Source organism: Gadus morhua, chromosome 13 (assembly GCF_902167405.1).
Source record: "Gadus morhua chromosome 13, gadMor3.0, whole genome shotgun sequence".
NCBI classification, from domain to species: domain Eukaryota; kingdom Metazoa; phylum Chordata; class Actinopteri; order Gadiformes; family Gadidae; genus Gadus; species Gadus morhua.
The window spans coordinates 8,667,629-8,687,293 of NC_044060.1; the positions used below are offsets into that span (position 1 = coordinate 8,667,629).

The 19,665-nt window shown below is 43.5% G+C and overlaps 1 protein-coding gene across 4 annotated transcripts; it reads left to right on the forward strand.

Annotated features, from left to right (window-relative positions):
- The first annotated feature begins 1,248 nt into the window (after positions 1-1,248).
- On the forward strand, positions 1,249-19,295 carry slc38a3b (solute carrier family 38 member 3b). Of its 4 annotated transcripts, none has more exons than XM_030374524.1 (17): positions 1,249-1,267; positions 6,723-6,887; positions 7,278-7,298; positions 7,445-7,526; positions 7,621-7,736; positions 9,069-9,142; positions 9,276-9,368; positions 9,868-9,949; positions 11,592-11,674; positions 12,618-12,676; positions 13,063-13,218; positions 13,953-14,032; positions 14,115-14,215; positions 14,640-14,764; positions 15,193-15,337; positions 16,069-16,172; positions 16,722-19,295. In XM_030374524.1, exons 2-17 carry the CDS (start codon positions 6,784-6,786, stop codon positions 16,824-16,826), a joined length of 1,530 nt encoding a protein of 509 aa, XP_030230384.1. In that variant the 5' UTR covers positions 1,249-1,267; positions 6,723-6,783; the 3' UTR covers positions 16,827-19,295. The 4 variants fall into 4 exon arrangements, with proteins under 4 accessions (XP_030230384.1, XP_030230383.1, XP_030230385.1 ...); XM_030374523.1 differs by lacking the exon at positions 1,249-1,267 and adding an exon at positions 1,489-1,623; XM_030374522.1 differs by lacking the exon at positions 1,249-1,267 and adding an exon at positions 2,901-3,127.
- Positions 19,296-19,665: the final 370 nt, after the last annotated feature.

Below are 19,665 nucleotides of genomic sequence, written 5' to 3' on the forward strand. Positions count from 1 at the left end.
ATCTGTGCCGGCCAAATTTTGGGATTCTGTTATCTATACCCCCTCGAATCTACACTTTCAGCATTTCACTGTTTATAATGCAACATCACTGACAATAGCCCTCTGTGGGTCTATTCTTTTTCTTCTATAATCTTCAGCTAAGCCATTTAATTGGTAACATTTTCCCTGTAATGATCAGAAGCAGAACATGTTATCCATTAAGATATATTGTAATAAATGAGAGCTAAGAGTAAGCATCTCGAGACCGTGATAAAGGGCTATACAAATGAATTTGTCTTGACTTAACAAGTGAAAGGTGGGTGGCATGGCATTCCCCTAACACATCAATTTGGGGGATTTTTGCCCAATTTGGATGTAGATGTTTATGGATTTAACCGCAAACATTACCGAGATCATTCCAATTATTATTTTAAACACTGCTTTCTTTTGTCTAAGCATGAACTTTCTGTTTGTTGTCTTTATGTCATGAGAGCGTAGGGGGATCAGCAGCAGGTGTGATTAAACAAACATCGCTCCATAGAGTAAAGCTCTTACATTTGGCAGAATGATTGTTTCATGCAACATTGAATATCCCATTGTGTTCGTAAAAAGCTTTGGTAAAAGCCCACTTAAAGTAAGAAAATGATTTACTCCATATTTGACATACTTGATAAGAACTTTAACAGCCACGGTGTACTTTTCAGGTTTGTATGGAATCTTGGAATCTCTTTTATTTTTTAATACAAGAAAAAATGCATTGTTCTGGCATTCTTCAAGCAGGCTGGAGACCAGCCTTTGTGCTTGCATCAAAGTGAGAGTGACTGTTTGGAGAAGCCTTTTGCTGATAAACTTGACAGGAAGGTTTGGGGGACAAACGTGTTTGCTTTGCTATGTACCCTTTATAGTGAATTGTCAGAGAGAGCATTGCTCTCGGGATTTGGAGATCAAGGTCTTTGTGTGTTTATGCTTGAGAGGATCCGAGAGAGCTACACCAGCCCCCTGTAAATGGTGAAACGGTGATTAGTTACCTGTACGCACAGTTTGTTTCTGCTCCCTAGAATTTATAATTAAAGACCACGTTATCTTTTTTAGACTGGTAAAGTTTAAAATTATATTTCAGTTACTCCCAGATGTTGCGCTAGATAATAAAACACAATCCTTCGGTGAGGCCAGTCCCCATGGATGTCTTCATGTGGTGTGGGTTCTGAAGCACCCTTTACTGCTTGCATTGTAAAAGACCAGCAGACTGCATTCAGCCCATCTCTGTACAGGTCCTAGATCTCCTGTTGTGAGTACTGCTCTTATGTTGACGTTCCCTTCTCTGTTTCTCTGATTCTCTCCTTTCTGTATGACACCCAAAACCCAGAGAAATAACAGTCCTCGGATGACATTTCTCCTTGTGCTTACAGTAAAGGGCCCTTTTGACCCAAGCTGGTTCTTCTAAACCAACACGCTTTGGCCAGAGAGGTGGGATGCATGTTCAAGGTCCATGTGAGGGAGCGTATGGCTGAGACTTTGCTAAAGTTGCATTGACAAAATGGCCTTGCTGTTTTCATAGGGGGTATCCCCTTCTTAAACATATTGGGGCAAACTGTTTAACTCCTTAAGACCCTTGAAGCACAGACCAGAGGAGATTCTACACAGGTAAACATTCCACATACATTCATTCAACAATGTAAGCACTATTTTAAAAGGTTTTTATCTATATTCTTTCAGTGGGTATTTCCATCCTTTGGTTGCGGCCTGGGCCTATCTCAGCATGAACCCTCTTGAATGGGAGCAGCCCGTCACAATTTACACACAGTTACCCTGTGGGCAACTCCAGGCTACTCTACATGTCTATAGTGGTGGGAGGAAAACTTAGTAATTGGAGGAACCCCACACATTAACTCCCATTGTGAAACATGTTTGTGAGAACAGGTTTAAATGATGGTGAGGCACTTATTTGGGTACATGTGAGCGCATTATTTCCTGCATTAAATAGAATGTTAAATTAGATTAGACATGGAAATACAGTCTTGTGCTGCGCACTACAACCTCCGCAGCACATTCAAGGGGAATACTGAAACAGCACACAAAAGTAACATGCCAAATGTGTTTATCCTTCTATTGGTAAGGAAAACGTGGCCAGGTTTCCAATGCTCATTCCTGTGGTCTTGTCGGCATAACCTATTACCTACATATGAATGATTCCTTTCCAAATTAGGTTTAAATTGATTCCTGTAACTTAATCCCTGTTTATCTATAACGTTTTTTAACAATATATTTACAATATTGGCATTAACAAACATTTGACCGCTCTGCATGTTGTCTATAAGTGTTTTTCCATTATTGGTAACACCATTTGTCTTTTTATTGAGGCACCGTCTGTGTTCAGTGTCCGTGTTATTCCTTGGGTGCGCACACTATCCTATACACACATGTACACGTGTGTTGTTACCTTGTTTCAACAAGTTTATTTTACATAAATGGCAGTGTCAGTGTTTTTATATTCCTGGTCCATTAATCGGTTCTAATAACCATTCCAAAAGTAATCTAATTCAATAATATTGTTCATCAAATTCTTAACAGAAAACTTTTGGCATAGGCCTATTCATTAAAATTCACAAATATATATATAGGGCCTATATCAGGGCGCGGTCTAAAATACTTATTCAAACACTAGTAGGCGGTTTTTAAGTCGTCTATATTGGTTGTTAACATGTTGTAATTTTGCCTACCCTGTGACATTTTTCTGTACCGATAGAAATTCGTTCGCTGCGTACGTGCGTAAATTCAGTGTAGCGCGTATTTTAAAACCCCTCTTTTTGCCCCTGTCTGTATCTCTCGGATGTTGCCGATTATTTCCAAGACAAAGTGGGAAATTGCTCAACAAGGTTATAGCCTAGTGGGCAAGAAAGAGGCGGACCCAAACCGACCCCCACACTTTAGCTGCTGACATGTAGCCTTACAAATCGTTTCCCGAACCGTCCTCATTTTCTGCGCCTTCGCGAGAGCGTCCAGGCTAAATAAACCATTATTCAGAGAAAGTCTCAACTAAGGATTTTAAACTGTCGAGGAACTGCCATTAGGATTTTTCGTTGACTATCAAGTCATTACCACTGGTCAGTGGAATTAATCGGAAACCGGCGTGACAGTTTATATTTTGGTAAGATTGGTTACTTTATTACCTTCTATTTGAATGCAATGCAACTTACACGTGGGGAATTTTCCCATTTCTAATGTACAAGTCGGAACTACTCTATGGTCTACATATCAATGAACAATATTATGTATGAAGTGTCTTTTGAAACAGGAATGAAAATGAAGTTAAGGTAAAACAAAAACATTGTATGAAAAACATACAAAGCGATCCCTAAGACAATGATTATGCATGTCTTTAGATGCCTACATTTATCCGACCACCTATTTGGGCATATCTCCATTTTTCCTTTGTGGGCAGCAGCTCATCATAGAATAGCGTATTGCGGCTCGAGCCCAGATGTCACCATGTGCTTTTGGAGGTAGAAGTTCTCATGTTTTATTTTCTTTCTTTTATTTTTTTACCTAGTTATTTTATTTAATTATTGGTCATATTTGTATAGCGAATATTATATTGTTGCTAATACATAGTCCTACTGAATTGATCCTTGTGCTAAGCCAATAAGTGTTTGTTTGTGGGGGGAAAGAAACACCTGGAGAACAAGACACTCGATCTTAAGATATCTTCATAAGGCATATCAAAACAATGTTTCCTTCTTTTGACCAATTGGGAGCCTTGGGTGACCTATAGGCCTATTTGCATATTTTTAGAGACCTATCTCAGCGTAATAATTGCGCCTCTTACCCAATATATCTCTAAAGGCGATTCTTCCTGCCCACCATAATGGCCCCACAGATGAGGCGGTGATACAGCCGGTTTGTTTTCCTGCTGTGCCACCCGAACTCATCGTTGTATGTGATAACCCCACGTCTTAAGGTTAAGTTTGAGAAAGTTACATTGTTTTAGGCTAGAGGTCATACCGTAGTTGAACACACCGCAGACTACCAATAACTTAAATACTATAGTTTGAAGACATTGGCCGGCTGAGGTCCAAACGTGTGGATACATCAATGAGTGGACGTCGAAATAAGAGATGAACCAAAGCTCTCGAGGGAACGTTTACAACTCGTAATAACTGAAATGTAAACCTGTCTGATTTCAAGGAATTCCAGGTTCATTCGACAGATAAATGAGATCTAAGCGAAACGTGTGGTCATTTGCGTGCTTCACTGACCGTTTGGCAATAAAGTTAAGTAGCCTACCGCTGCTCTGCTAGCGTGCACGTGTCTGTGCGCGGTCATTGTTATGACTCTCAGCCCCAATTTTCCAGCGAGTCATCCTCAGTGTATGTCAGAAACGCGGACTCGCGGAGTTAGTGCGCAAAGATTTTGACTTTGGCCTCTACCTTAACACAGACACAGTCCTCCCGGTTGGGATGAACACAGCTTCAGGTGTTGGGACAGTGGCGAGATAAGCAGGCCTGCTGCTGCTGCTGCTGCTGTCGTTGACCCTAGAGTGATAAAGTATGATGACTGACCTCTAATAACGGTGGTTCATGATGTGCTGCTAGGGGCTTTCCATTGTGGGAAGCAGCCAGCTGGGCTCTGTCGTCAGATGGAAAATAAACGGTATTATCTAGGTATAAGCTGCCTGGTTGAACGTCAAGTACTTGGTAGTGTATTATTATCACCATTGTGACTGGCGTTTCACATGGCATCAGATTTCCAACCTGACCTTAACATGTGCAACAGTCTATTTATGTCAAAGTACAGGGAAGTCACCTTCCCTTGTTTGCTGTCTAGGCTTTCTAAATTGTTGTCATTAATGAAAACAATTGAGAAAAGTTTGGAAATGTCTGGTTTGGACATTTATGTCTGAAAACTACACGTTTAATTGGCATATACATACATATATATATATATAGCCTATATATATATATATTATACACAACTCACATTGTTTATCCTTTTTTGTTTGCCATCAAAGTTGAATGTAAACATATATTCTCTTTCATAGAATATAGAATGATAAAGTACATCATTAGAAATGTAGTAGGGCCTACTCAAAATAAATAAATACCAAGAGGTAACAAGAGCTGTAAATCGAATTGACTCAACCGGAGAGTAAATAACAACAACAAATATGAATCCATTGACCGAACGAAAGTTGCATAGCATCCTTTGTTTGAGAACATCCTCCTCCGCACTTATTGCCATATTTACTCTGTGACATGTATTTGCTAATGGCAACACGTCACTCACTAACTGTGCTTGTTCAAATAATTATTTAGCAACCACAGTGAGTGGGAGTTATTGATAGGACATCAAAGGTGCTGGAAGACAGTCTGTTACTTGTCGAGGTCACTGAGAAGTCGTTCTATGGTCTTCTTCTATAGGGGTACTGAAGGTTGAGCTTGGATTACAATACTTAGTTGGATGGTGCAGTCCAGAGTTAGAACTGCAGCTTAGCTGAAATTGTATTCTCACAGTCCTTGGAAATACAGCATGGTTTCTCAGCTTTCAACACTGCTGGGTTTGACTTTATAGAACTCAAGAGGCCAACCGTGAACTGTTAAACTTCCTTTGTTCATTAGGAAACATTGATACGTCAATATGTACTTGAAAAGTTCTTTCAATTGCCAACGCGGAGAGTGTCTTGTATGTGTTTTTGTGCGAGTGTGTGTGTGTCCGTGTATGTTAGTGCACACACATATTCCTCATTCCTGGCCATGCATGTGGCTATGAATGAGTGTGCACTGCAATGTCACCACCCCATGGGCATCTAATCAGCTACATGGGATCATGGTGTTAGAAAGTTCATGCAAGAGAAAAACTTTGTTTATTTGTGAGTACATAGCTCAGGTTGTGTAGGACTGGAGCCATCATCTGGGGAAAGTTTATTTGTTTTTTAATAAAGGATGTGACACATGAAACACGAAACTAAATGACAGAATGTCGCCTTCTTGTCCCCAGGGTTGAGCTATTCTATCGGCCAGCAGACTCTGCTGTTGGTTTTCTGTTTTGTTGAGATGGTGATGAACATCCAACGTTAGTTTTGTTAGCCGCAATACTGAATAATTCCTCTCCTCAGTGCCATGAATGGCGCAAAGCATACGTTGCTGGCAGAGAGGACGCTCTGCAGACAATTGAGCCGCAGTACCGTGGTGTTAACCCCGGGAAACGAGGAGCGGACAATCCTTCTAATTGTCCCGGGCACTTGGTGAAGCTCTGAGGTCACAGAAGTGGTCCTGAATACGCAACTCTGTCTCTGAGGGAACCCAAGCCAGAAGTGTTCTTCTGCCCAATTTTCCTTTGGACAATGAGCCCACTAAAATGCAACTGCCTCATTGGAGGATTCAAGTGGGGTATACTGTACACACATGATTACTGTTTAACCTACCAACGTTTCTCTGTTATTTTGGGATTATTTATAATGGGTAGCGAGTATGTTAATGTATCCTCCCATGTTTGGGCTCCATCAATGGTGTTGTCATCATGAGAGATGGAAAAAAGGACTTGAGAAGCCCCTTGTGAAGATAACAAAGTAAACGATAACTTTTACCTCTATCCCGAAGGAAGGCATTTGTTTTTCTTCTGTTTAACATCGTGACACAACTGTTTCTTCATTTAATTTGAATCTAGTGTTATAGATGACATGAGATGAATGCCAGATGATATAAACACACAACGTATGAAGCTGAGCTGTCCTCACTCTGCTCTAGATACGAGACCGAACTGGATCAGGCCCATTGAATACAGAGAGACCGGGCATCCACTGCTACCATGGAAGGTGCTGAATCAGAGATGAACATCTTATCCAATGGCAAAGGCCATGATCATGGAGAAGACATGTGTGTGCCTGTGAAGATGATATCCGAGGAAGATCAGTGAGTGTTGTCTCTGCTAAACGGAGCCCATTTGTGATTCTCACCGTTTGGCATTATTCTGTCTGCTTTCTAACTACTTCTGTAAATGGTACTACTTTAGCCACATTTACCCAATTGTGGTATATAACATACAGTACAGCCAATAACTTTACTTTCAACTGAGCTTGAATGCAGACAGTTGTGGTGTGGTAGATCAGAAACAGCTAATGCGATACTATGGTCTAACGGCCATAAAGATAGTGTTTATTTGTCTTGTCATAAATGTTTGCATGTCCTTAACGACTCCGGCGATGATAACCCATGAATGGTTTGACGTTTTGGTGTGTTTTTAAATGCATGTTTGCCTTCTTTTTGTGCTTGCTAATTGCTGGATCAAATATTGCAAAGCAGAAATGGCACTCAAACTATCAGGTATGTCTTTGTTTCCATAAAGTCTTTAAGAAACAATAAATCTAAGCACGTATTGTTAACCCACTGAAATTCCAGAATTTCCTTTATATCAAGAGCAGGCCCAAAGTAATGCAAAGAACAAACCAGTTAAATTCCTTCACCCCCAGGTTTGATAGCGAAGGTGGACATTTGGAGAGTGAAACTTTTTTGCCCAATGGAGATGGGAAAACCCCCGAAAGATTCACAGACGTAAGTATGGACGCAGATGTCTTTCGTCATTTGACAAAATCAACAAAATCCAAACCATATTTAAGATACTATGGCTGGTATTTTCTCTCTGCAGTTTGAGGGAAAGACCTCATTTGGCATGTCTGTGTTCAACCTTGGAAACGCCATCATGGGAAGTGGAATCCTGGGCCTGGCCTATGCAATGGCCAACACCGGTGTGCTCCTCTTCTTGTAAGTCTGACCTGCATGCTTAGGAAGGCTGTTCTTTCGCTATGGTATCCATATGGTCAATCTGTATGGGCAATAGATGCATCGCTACGGTATTCATAACGGACCAGATTTGGGCGTACCTTTTCCGGTCAGGTGGTCATGAGAACCGTGTTGGGACATAGTCAGGTTCATATCTTGTTCTCAGCCCGTCTGTCTCCACTTTCCTTATCATGTACAGGTCCCAGAAAGGCCATGGCCCAGAATAACCCTCAATCCAGACTCCCCTCTTTGCTCCCCAACCCCCAGCCACCAGCCCAGGCTGGAAACTTACAGCAGCAAAGAGCGTAGGGTAGCACTAGGCCTGACACCAGACCCCCTGGCCCTGGGTAGTGTAATGACACAAACCATTCAGAACCAGGCCAGGCCTTTCAAAGACTTCTTCCACAGTTCTCTTCTCTAAATATAGGAGGGAAAAATCCAGCACACGTTCAAATACCGTCCAGGTCTTCCAGGCTAGGAAAGACAGGGGCAGAAAAGGCCAGGGAAAGTATCGTTGGAGCAATAATATGAAATGGTGGGAATATATCTAGCCATTTGAGTCCAGGCGTAGGTTGGCAGTTTTACACACGGTTGCAGCAGCAGTGGGAAAAATCTCTCCATTGAGACATATTTGTTTAATACCTCTCAGGAAAGTGTCACCTGGGCATAAATATCACCTTGAGGTAACGGAGCAGCCTCCACCGCACTACGATAATGTAACATCTGAGATGAATGAAACACTGTCGACCAAATAGCAGTCCAGTGAATGAAACACTTGTGTCCCCGATGCTGGTTTTGCTTGGAAAGGGTCGCACCGCGGTGTCTGAAGGAAATGGTTTGAAGATTTGTTGGTGGTAGTTTTTTTGTGTTACTTTAACACAGAAATGTTGGATAACGTATTTATAATCCACGTGTTATATTTATATATACTTCAAGATCAAAAAGTTGCTCTATCAACTCTGATAGTTCTTAATCTATCCACTGTATTACACTGCCCTTGAGCTTCTTGTAGAACTAATTGTGTATAAATTGCTGTGGAGTTATCTTTTTTTTCTGTTTGCATATGAGGTGGTCTGCGAAAGGTCTTAATAAAAATTTAGTTTATTGGTTCCTCTGGATGACATGTGAACCACTTCTACTTTTTCACATCAATCTACCATTTGCATGAACCAACCACATTTCTACGGAAGGCATTCATATCTTGCTTTAAAGAAGCACTCCTCAAGAGTTTGGTCCATATAAATCTGAAGTGAAACCCAGCGATGGCTATACTGTGACCTATAATGAAAACCCTTCTCCTGTACTTTATACCAGGTTTTTGCTGACGGCAGTCGCAGTCCTCTCCTCCTACTCCATTCATTTGCTGCTAAAATCCTCTGGCATTGTCGGTAAGTCCACATCTTACTTTCTCTCATATTTATTTGTGTTTCTCCAGTTATTTGGAATTTCCGGGCAATATGACGCCACTGTTCCAAGTGTCCCGAGAGATTTTTTAAAAAAATGTATGTGACGTATTTCCAGGAATCCGGGCCTATGAACAACTGGGATACAGGGCTTTTGGAACTCCTGGAAAAATGGCAGCTGGAATCGCAATCACCCTGCAGAATATTGGTGGTAAGGGGAGAGAATGCATGGTGAAAAACCATCCACTTTGTCTGCATTTGTACAAGCATTTAACCTAAGCATCTGTGAATTCATAACCCTATAAAATATAATACAACTATCCCCTATTCACGATGAAGGATTCCCTCCCTTTCCATGAACTTATTTACTTATGTGGTCTTCCTGGAACATTTGATTTATAATGTCTGTGTTATCTGAGCATGATACTGATGGGAGTCTTTGTTGAAATGTCCTGGAAAGCAGCTGGCAAACAGCTTTCTCCCAGCGAGACTGAGATTATGACTTCTGGTAACCTTTTTACCTCTGCTAGAAATGTTTGTAGACTCTGTTTGATTGGCTGTTTGTTCTATTTAACGTGACCTTGTAACCTTAGGGAATCATAATCACTTGAACGTAACCTCTGTATTTCCATGTGCATAGTACATTTACATCGTCACTCTGTGTTTGTGTAAGCCCATTTCCCAATGTGTTCCCTGTCTCCCTGTTACAGCCATGTCCAGCTACCTGTATATTGTGAAGTCTGAACTTCCACTGGTCATCCAAGCTTTCCTGAAGATAGATCCCACCTCTGAGTGAGTATCCTTATTGGTCTTTATCTTTATCTCCTCACACCGGCCCCCAGGAGCTCAGTAGCTCACCCGGTACAGGGGGCGCGCGGTCAAGGGGAAAAAAGTTGTAGGTCGCAGGTGTGACGCCATTGGGGGCGTGTTTGATTGATTTGGATTGGCCGAGTAGGTAGGCGGCCACGTTTTACACACCCACCAATCCCAGCCTGTTTAAACACTGGAGCTACACTGTGTTGCAACAGCCCCATGCGTCAGCCAAAGGCCCTGTGACAGCCGGGCTGCATATAGCCTGTCAGGACCCGCCTGGCCTGCTGCTAAAAACAAACCTCGTGCTGAAGACCTGGGGGGGGGGAAGGTACCAGCCCGACTCATAACCCACGCCGCGCGCCACCATTTTATCTATTTCCCACGGATCCGACCGTCAAAATGACCAGGCTACTGTTCTCTCCAAGGGCTTTGTAGTCAGTGTTGTAACACGAGGGAGCCAGGTGGATGCGGTGCAACGCGATGCCAAGAGCCGTCGGTGCGCTAGGTGTCTCGCACCGTCTCAGGGTACACTGGTGATGCTTTATTGTGTTGCGTGGTCTGAGGAACGTTGCTTTCTCCTCTCCCCTCTCTTACCTTCTCTTCTGCCTCTGCTGCTTATCACTCTCTCTTCTAGCGCTGTCCCTTGGTCACACGTGCACAAACACACGCACACACACGCACACACACACACCCGCACACACACACGCACACACTTAAATAACAGCAACAGATGGCTGGTTATGCTGGTGCCAAACGCAGAGGTCAAGCGCAGACCACACATGCCTCTCCCGTAACTGACAGCAGTCCCCGGGCGCCTCGCTATTCCCACCTAGGCCGCCGTCGGTAACACGGACGGGCCGGTTATGTGTGGATCAACAAGGGCAGGTGGATGTTACCGACGCTCCCATGAACCATCTGAACATGACCTCATCAACGTCACCATAGAGCCTTATGCAATGAACGATTGGCATTAGCAACAAGGCCTTCGCATCATTGGGCTTGTTGGGTCGCTAGAGTTCAGCGAGGCGGGTCCACTTGTCTATCTGCGGTGTAGGAGGGGCTTATTTAGTTGGAGTTGGGCTAGACAGCCAGAGAACTGGCGATCACGCAGATGCGTCGCTGAGGAACAATGGTCACCTGGATTGGCCCACTAACCTACAGGCCTTCACGTAGACCTGAGGGGGCTTCTCCTCCCAAGAGACACAGCACATACGCAATGCTAGACCGCTACTTTTAAACCAGGCAGGCGTTGTGCATGCCTGTCTATTTGGTTTGTGTCTCTGGGATGTCTGACAGTTCAGAAGCAGAGTGTGTCTCCTACCCCTATGTGTACCTCTATGGACGAGGTAAACAAATGTCTATTTTTACTACTTTGGGGCTAAGGGGGTGGCGCTGAAACAACCTTTACCACTGTAAGCAAAACAGACACCTGTGTGTGGGCAACCTGCATGGGCAGACCGCTGTCAGACTCTGAATGTTGATGCCTGCATGAAATAGAACTGGAGGATCACGTGTGTTATTCATTTATTCAACCTTTATTTAAAGTTCTCTGAGGAATCAACGAGGGAGGTGGAGCCGGCTAGAGGTGAACTAAAAATGTTCTTCTGTCTTCCCCCTCCAGCTTGTGGTATATCAACGGAAACTACCTGGTCATGATCGTCTCCGTCAGCATCATCCTACCCCTGGCGCTGATGAAACAGCTCGGTGAGTAGCATCCGGACACTGGTCCTGTTTAGCATTACTGGTCCTGTTTAGCACCACTGGCCCTGTTTATTATCACTGGTTCTGTTGAGCACCACTGGTGCTCTTGACCACCACTGATCCTGTTTGGACCCACTGGTTCTGTTTAGCACCACTGGTTCTGTTTAGCACCACTGGTCCAGTTTAGCATCACTGGTCCTGTGTAGCTCCACTGGTCCTGTTTAGCACCACTGGTCCAGTTTAGCATCACTGGTCCTGTGTAGCTCCACTGGTCCAGTTTACCTCATAATTTCTCTCTAAACTGTTGAAGAATAAAGCGTTAGCCGAACTTAGAGCAATTAGGCACATTTATTTTTGTTATAAACATATACATACATACAACAAACATGCAATAAACATACATTAAACATGCAATAATCCGAGGCCACACATAGAATAATCCGAGGTCACAGAAGGGAGTTCGCCCTGCGTCTCTCTAAAAGCTCTGCAAGGAGAAGTCCGCTGCATTTGCAAAAGCAATGACTTGTTCTACAGTGGAGGACAGGTCTCAGGATGCTGAGAACAGCTCTACTCCCCGATAAAACTACAGTATTGGTTAACCAGTTGGTAGTCAACGATTGATGGAACTCCTCAGGGGTGGACGTAGCCGTGCCTTATCAGTTGGAGCCCCTTCTCCTAAACCTCCCCGAGGGGGTCAGGAAACAAGCAAATACCAAAAAAGGGCAGCTACAGAAATGGAATTTGAAAATATATTTTTCCTATTAAACACCACCATTGGTTCTGTTTACCATCCAAAAAGGTTGTGCTTCGACACACTAACACACAAAAAACACAAACACACAAATACGCACACATCCCAAAGTAAGGTCAGGTCCCACAGGTTTGGAAAGCCAGGTGATTGTACTCAAGGCCCGACATGATAAGGACTGCTGTGTTTCTTCACCAGGCTATCTGGGCTACACCAGCGGATTCTCATTGAGCTGCATGGTCTTCTTTCTCACGGCGGTAAGACGGTTGCTCCACAGCTTGTCATCATTTCAGTAACATTGTCTTGAAGCATGTATCTTCGTAACTTAGCGTTGGTTTCCAGTCCCCCTGTCTCGACGTGGTAAGATATGAGGAAGGAAAGAGTCATATTTTCTTGAAGACATCGCAAAGGAAACGATGGAGACCAGTCAGAACATTCTGGTGTGAATTGGGCTTTCGACCCTATCACACGCTGCCGTTTTTCGCCCCCTCTAACACTTTACTGAATGAGTCACTCTGGCTCTGCCAAGAAGACCAAGGGCTTTCATTCTGGTTAGGCTACGTTTCCTGTGTTTCTTTCTCGCACTCTTTACTTTAACAGCTTCTAACAGGCCCCCCTCCCTCCCTTTACCTTTGGCTTGCAGGTGATCTACAAGAAGTTCCAGATCCCCTGCCCATTCGAGGAGTTTATGGCCAACACGACCTCAGAGCACCTCAACATCTCCAACAGCGTCAGCCACGACTTCCACATCGGCGCCGTTGTGGAATGTGCCCCCCGCATGATGACCATCAACTCACAGGTACGCTCACCTCATCTCCCTTCCCAGAAGCCCCTGTTTTGTAGTTCCTCCTGGTTCCTCCCCAGCTGTGAATTGGGGCGGACTTGGCTTGTAAAGACCATCCGGTTTACTGTGTGTGTGTGCTGCGGGGGAATTCCAACCAATGACTACAGCTTACACACACACACTTAATCTTTTTGGTATGTGACTTGTCTGGTCTTGGAAAGGGATTGGGGACTGGAAAGGGATTGTCGGATTGGGATTGTCAGATACAATTTTTAAATAAAAGCCTCCTTTGAAGTGGCTCCAAGGTATGAAGACTGAGACGAATGCTCACCCACACGAGGAAACGGAAAGTGAGATGTCTTTGATGGCAGCACATATCCAACATAAATGGATGGTCTCAGCTATGAACTGTATTATAACATATTTCTGTATGTTATGGATGCACTGTATGGATGGATGGATGGATGTCATGGATATAGTGATTTAGATACATAATATTCCAAGCACTGTATCTTATTTTAGCTGCTGGATGCACGGTTGCACTGCAGTAGAAACAGTAATTTATTCTCCTCCTCTCCCTCCTTCTCCGTCTCCTCCTTCTAACTCTCCTCCTCCCCCTCCTCCTCTTCCTCCCCCTTCCTCCTCCTCCTGCTCCTCCACCCACCTCCTTCGGGTAATCACTTTTGAACGTAGCAGAATGCGTATTTAGTCCAGCGAGTTGATTTGTCCGTCGGGTTGGTATATTACAGACGGCGTACACCATCCCTATCCTGGCCTTCGCCTTCGTGTGTCACCCTGAGGTCCTGCCTATCTACACCGAGCTCCGCAAGTGAGGGGGGCTGCAACTCACCGATTAAAACCACTGCAGAGCACAGCAGCACCGCTAACCCTGACCCCTTTTCTGTTCACAGCCCAACCAAGAAAAGGATGCAACAGGTGTCCAACATCTCCATTCTGGTCATGTACACAATGTACTTCCTGGCTGCTCTGTTCGGCTACCTGACCTTCTACGGTGGGAACAGCTTTCTCCCTATCCTCCTCTCCTCCCACCTCTTCATCTTCCTCCTCCTACCCCTCCTCTGCCTCCTCCCACCCGCTTCTCCACCGCCTCCTTCTCCTCCCCCCTCCGCCTACTTCCTCCTCCAAATTGAGCACCCCCTTGCAACCCTTCTATCTCCCAAAACCTCCTCCTCCTCTCCCCTCCACCTCTTTTCCCCCTCGTCCTCCTCTCCCCTTCCCCTCTTCCACCCTCCTCCTCCTCCCCCTTGCCCTCTCTTACCCCCTCCTCCTCTCCCCGCCCTCTCTTCCTCCCCCTCCTCTTCTATATGTGGAAGGAAGGACAAGCAGGGAGCAGAGTCCATTCTCCCTCTAGTGGTCATTCTGTGGTATCGCTCCACCGGTCTCATAGCTGTGTCCTTCTCTTCCCGTTTCAACAGGGAACGTAGAGCCGGAGCTACTGCACACCTACAGCCGGATTGACCCCTATGACACGCTCATCCTGTGCGTCAGAGTGGCGGTGCTCACGGCCGTCACTCTCACCGTCCCCATTGTCCTCTTCCCAGTGAGTCACGCTGCCCTGTCTCTTGATGGGGAAATGGATTCAGCCTCGATTGCGAAACAGCTTATAAGACTCCACATTGAACTGTATCCAGTTGAGATCAAAAGGGCAGGGAGATGAAGACATGTAATATAATATGACGATTTTGTTGTCCTCTATCATGGAAAGTCTTTTTAGTTTTCTGACTGTTGAAACCTGTAAAGTGCAGTATCAGAGCGAAGTAATAGTATTTTTGAATTTCCGCAAGCCGAATAGGCTCCAGTCCTAAGCGAGCAGAAAAAACACTCCATCTGCACTCCATTTGCTTTTCTCCTTTAAATATTATGATTCTATTTCCTTTTTGGTGCTACCAGCTCCCCTCATGATAGATCACAGAACTAGCCCTGTTTGCAGATCTTTCCCCTGATCTCATGGAATCGTCTTGTACTCAGGTGCGGAGAGCCATCCAGCAGATGCTGTTCCCCACCAAGGCCTTCAACTGGCTGCGGCACACCGCCATCGCAATGGTGCTCCTAACCGTCATCAACCTGCTGGTCATCTTCGCCCCAAACATCCTGGACATCTTCGGCATCATCGGTCAGTACGCTACCCAAGCTCCAAGACCAAAGGGTTATTCTGTGTAAAACCGTTAACGTTAATGATCGCAAGAAACAATCAATGTATTAGTGTATATACTGTCTATTGTTAGTTGGTAATGGATGTGTTATCACACTGTGTGTGATGTAAGTCGTACGGTCAACCATCTCATCAGCAGTATTGACTTGACTCATTAAAATAAGAAGGTTAATCAACTGTTAATCAAACGTTGAAGCACATTAAGGCCAACTCTTGTGAATGAAATAGTCAGACGATAGAGCCCACTGCCACTGTGTCTATAATTCTCGTGTAAATCAAACGTAAGAAGACGTGCCCGCTAGTGATTCGATCCAACAAACATGGAACTTGAGTAAACAGCTGTGTTAGACTCTGTCCTCAACATCAAGGCTCTTGTTTCCCAAGTTTGAGGTTGAATTTTCAGGTTCAGGGACATTCAACCATAGTTACAGAGAAACAACAGATAATTGGACACACACACTCTCTCTAATGATATGGACACACACATACACACACACACACACTGGGGGGCTTTGCAAATATTGACTGAAAAAAATATTGACGCATGCATGAGTAAAGAACGTAAATACCAGTGCTATGTTGCTCATTATTGTTATTGTTCGTTATTCCCATTTGTAATATTGACCGTGTGTTGATTTGTGATCTAAACCTATTGCCATTCATCCTCTCTCTCCCCTCCTCTCTGTCTCCAGGCGCCACGTCAGCCCCCTGCCTCATCTTCATCTTCCCGGCTATTTTCTACATCCGCATCGTTCCTACGGATCAGGAGCCCATGAACTCCCGTCCTAAGATACAGGTGAGCAGCTCCCCTTCTACGTTGACAAAATATAACCTGCAGGCTCTAGGAAGATCTGATCTGTTGATTGAATTGAAGAGCATGTGGGTCCCTAGTCCCACGCTAGGCCACCATAACAAAGTGAATGGGTGATGGAGGAAACACACTGAGCTCTGTAAATAATACAGTGTAGCGTGGGCTGGGGAGTGGGACGGAGCCGTGAGGGAGTGCCACTACCAGGCCAAAAGGTTAGTGGACCGGACGGGTGTCTCCAAGCTCCCTGTAGGCATCTCCAGCCGGGTGTGATAGCATACCTGTCCCTCAAGGACATGTATCTGAACTCACTGCAAGTCGCTTTGCATAAAAGGCCTCAATTGTAGACTAGCTTGAGGAGAATCCATGGAGGTCGCTTGGAATTCAAACTCTTCTGCGTTCATCTGTCCTGAAAAAAACAACAACAGCAGCAACCTTAAATAAAATCATTAAGTTGCAATGACTTTCAATGATCTGATTGGATATTTCTGTTCCTTCACGTGCTGAGGATGAGAGGTCATGTGTGTCCTTTTCCAGGCCGCCTGCTTCGCCGCCCTGGGCGTCTCCTTCATGATCATGAGCATGAGCTTCATCATCCACGACTGGACAACGGGAGCCGGACACTCGGCAGGTGGACATTAGAGGCTTCTCCTCTTCCTCCTCCTCCTCCTCCTCCTCCTCCTCCTCCTCCTCCTCCTCCTCCTCCTCCTCCTTCGCCTCCTCCTGCTTGCTACGGTTTGGGAACCCCAACAACACCTCTGTTTGCAGTGCAGGCAAGCCCATCTGCTGTGTGTGGGCACACTGACTCACAGAGTCGCCGGCTGGGGTAATTAAAAGGACTGGAATCACACCGGGCGTGATCGCTGAATGAAGAGTTTGACTGTTAGGTCACACATGTTTCGTTGGACTTGTTACCATAAAACATTGTCATTTCAATAATGTTTCTGTAATGTAGTATTATCTATTTGGACCGGGGGAGGAGGGGAGATCATGCCAAAGTATTGGGATTATGCAGGGTATGATTAGTCTGTGAATTTATTAAGTTATGTTGATTACAGTTTGAATGGATCCACTATCCACTGAGAATGAACAGGTATACACTCACTGTAACCATAGTGTAGTGCAATGGTTGTGGAGCACCAAGAGTGTCACAGATCCATCCTCTTCATTCTTCCTTTGAATGCGCAGAACATACATGATTTCTCCCACAACAACACCCCAAATCCTCCGGTCCCCCTCTCTGCAAACACAAAGCGTGCACACAGTGTGCATCCCTCCATATATTATGTTTCAAAAGTTCTCCCAGGCCATTACCTGCTGAGTCATCTTTATTTATCTTAAGCAAACATTACATTTGGGGCCATGGCCTCTTCCATGGATTAAAGACAGCCACCAGAAATGGGGATATTTTTTTTATATACATGGAATTCTTATTGTAGACTGTAGACTGAGATTGGAGCGTGAGGCATACCACATACGACTATAAAACGTTGTGTTCATATGAAATACCATTGCCCCCTTTGTGGAGAGCTGCAGTATATGTTTTCCATGGTCAACGTACTAGCTTAACTGCTAGCTGGTTCAGTTGTGGTCGTTTGGGTTGTGAGCGTACCAGGATCACCAGGAAATTCAGGATTCCACAGGGCATCATTGGATGTCTTTTGGTTGTAAATACAAAGTTAGTATGAAGAAATGAGACAGAAATCTATTGTTCAATTTGGGCATTGATGAAGCCTTTCCAGTATAAATGCACCGCTGCCCATGGCTGGCCATAACACATGGCTGGGGTTTGGAGAGCAAAGCCCGTCCTAGAAAAACAATTGTATTTGTGCGTAACTCAAAGGTTTGCCAGTTTCTGGTTGTGGGATGACGTATTCAGAAGCCTTCTAGGCTTACCATCTGGTGCCTTTCAGGGCAGAGGTTGGCACCCATATTGCAAATGAATAAAAGTGTATATTTATTTAACTGCTATACGTTATGTTTGTTTAGTTTTCTAATTTAACAAATGGGTTTGAGAACAGTATAATCTACTGATGAACTACTGCTGCTGATTTTAATAACAATTTGTACCAATCCGTTAATGTTAGGATAACGAAGTGACTTGTAGTTTGTTTTCTTATGTTTTCTATTAAATCACAGGAAAAAGACATGCCTTATCAAATTGATACATTTTATTTGGGATATAATCATTTTCTTGGAAAATGTATCATTCTAATCATGAATTAGGTAAAAGTGCCACGTTGCATTGTTGCATGTTCACTGTTTTGTTTTGTGGCATTTTTATATTCATCATTTACATTGTTTGTGGTAATACACACTTATTCTATTGAGGTTAATGAAGATCGCTTGATTTAGCCTGATGTTATGGACTCTGAAGTTATTGGGCTTTGACTTTCAGATGAGAAAGACTTACTTTTTGGCTGATACAAAATACTAAATATTTGTTACACATTCAATTGGATTTTAGATTGATTCAAATTCTAACTATCATTCAGACAACATGTTGTTATTATTTTAATAATTAAATGATCAACTTTCTGGGACTAATAACCTTTGAGTCTTGCGTCGAACTCGTCCTAAAATTCCTATTGCTAAAACGTAATAGGTCCTTTTTGATGTGGTTGTGATTTGTGCCACTAACCTATATTATGTATTATAATTTTTTTTCCTTTTTCCCATTTGTTTATTTAGGCTAATGATTGATTTATTATTACTAAACGTTATGAAAGCAATGTTGATGTATGGCCCCTCATCCTCTCATCCTTTCCACTACTTCACTAGATATAACGTTTTCACACATATTTAAAGAAAAACAAAGCATTCTTCACCATCTGGTTAAGGACCTTGCCTGCTACAACCTAACTAATGGTTTGCAATGCCTTTCTTGAACTACATATCCCTCAAACAATCTCTTCAATAGTCACATCTTGTTTGATTTGTAAGGACTGTGAAACTACTAGAGATATATGTATTTTGGAGGGAAAGAGGAAGCTATATAAATAATGTATATAAATGCAAAACATTTATATTTGTGATGCATATTTAGCTTGTAAATGTAAATAGCAGGTTGGTTTTAGATTGCCAATTAAACAATCGTAGATGTTTTTGTAATTGTGTCTCCATTATTGTTTTTCATCAATTTCAATGTAGGCCTATTATAATTTGTGATAACTTGACAGTTATTTCCCGATCTCCAATATCCACCACACCTGCATACTCACAAAGATACTTAAATTCATGATAATGTGTTGATTAATATCAATCGTTTTTCTCACAATTATCTTCATCTGCTCACCCAATGAAATCAACCACGGCTGGTTAACATTCACTAAACATTAACATGACCTCTTAGAGACTTGTGTCCCCTATCTTTCTGTTTATGCCCCATGAGCCAACAGGTATCAAACAGCATAAATAAAAATAGTCAACAGCTTGTCAGAATTTCTGATTAACCTATGATTATGAAGAGTTTAGAAGAGAT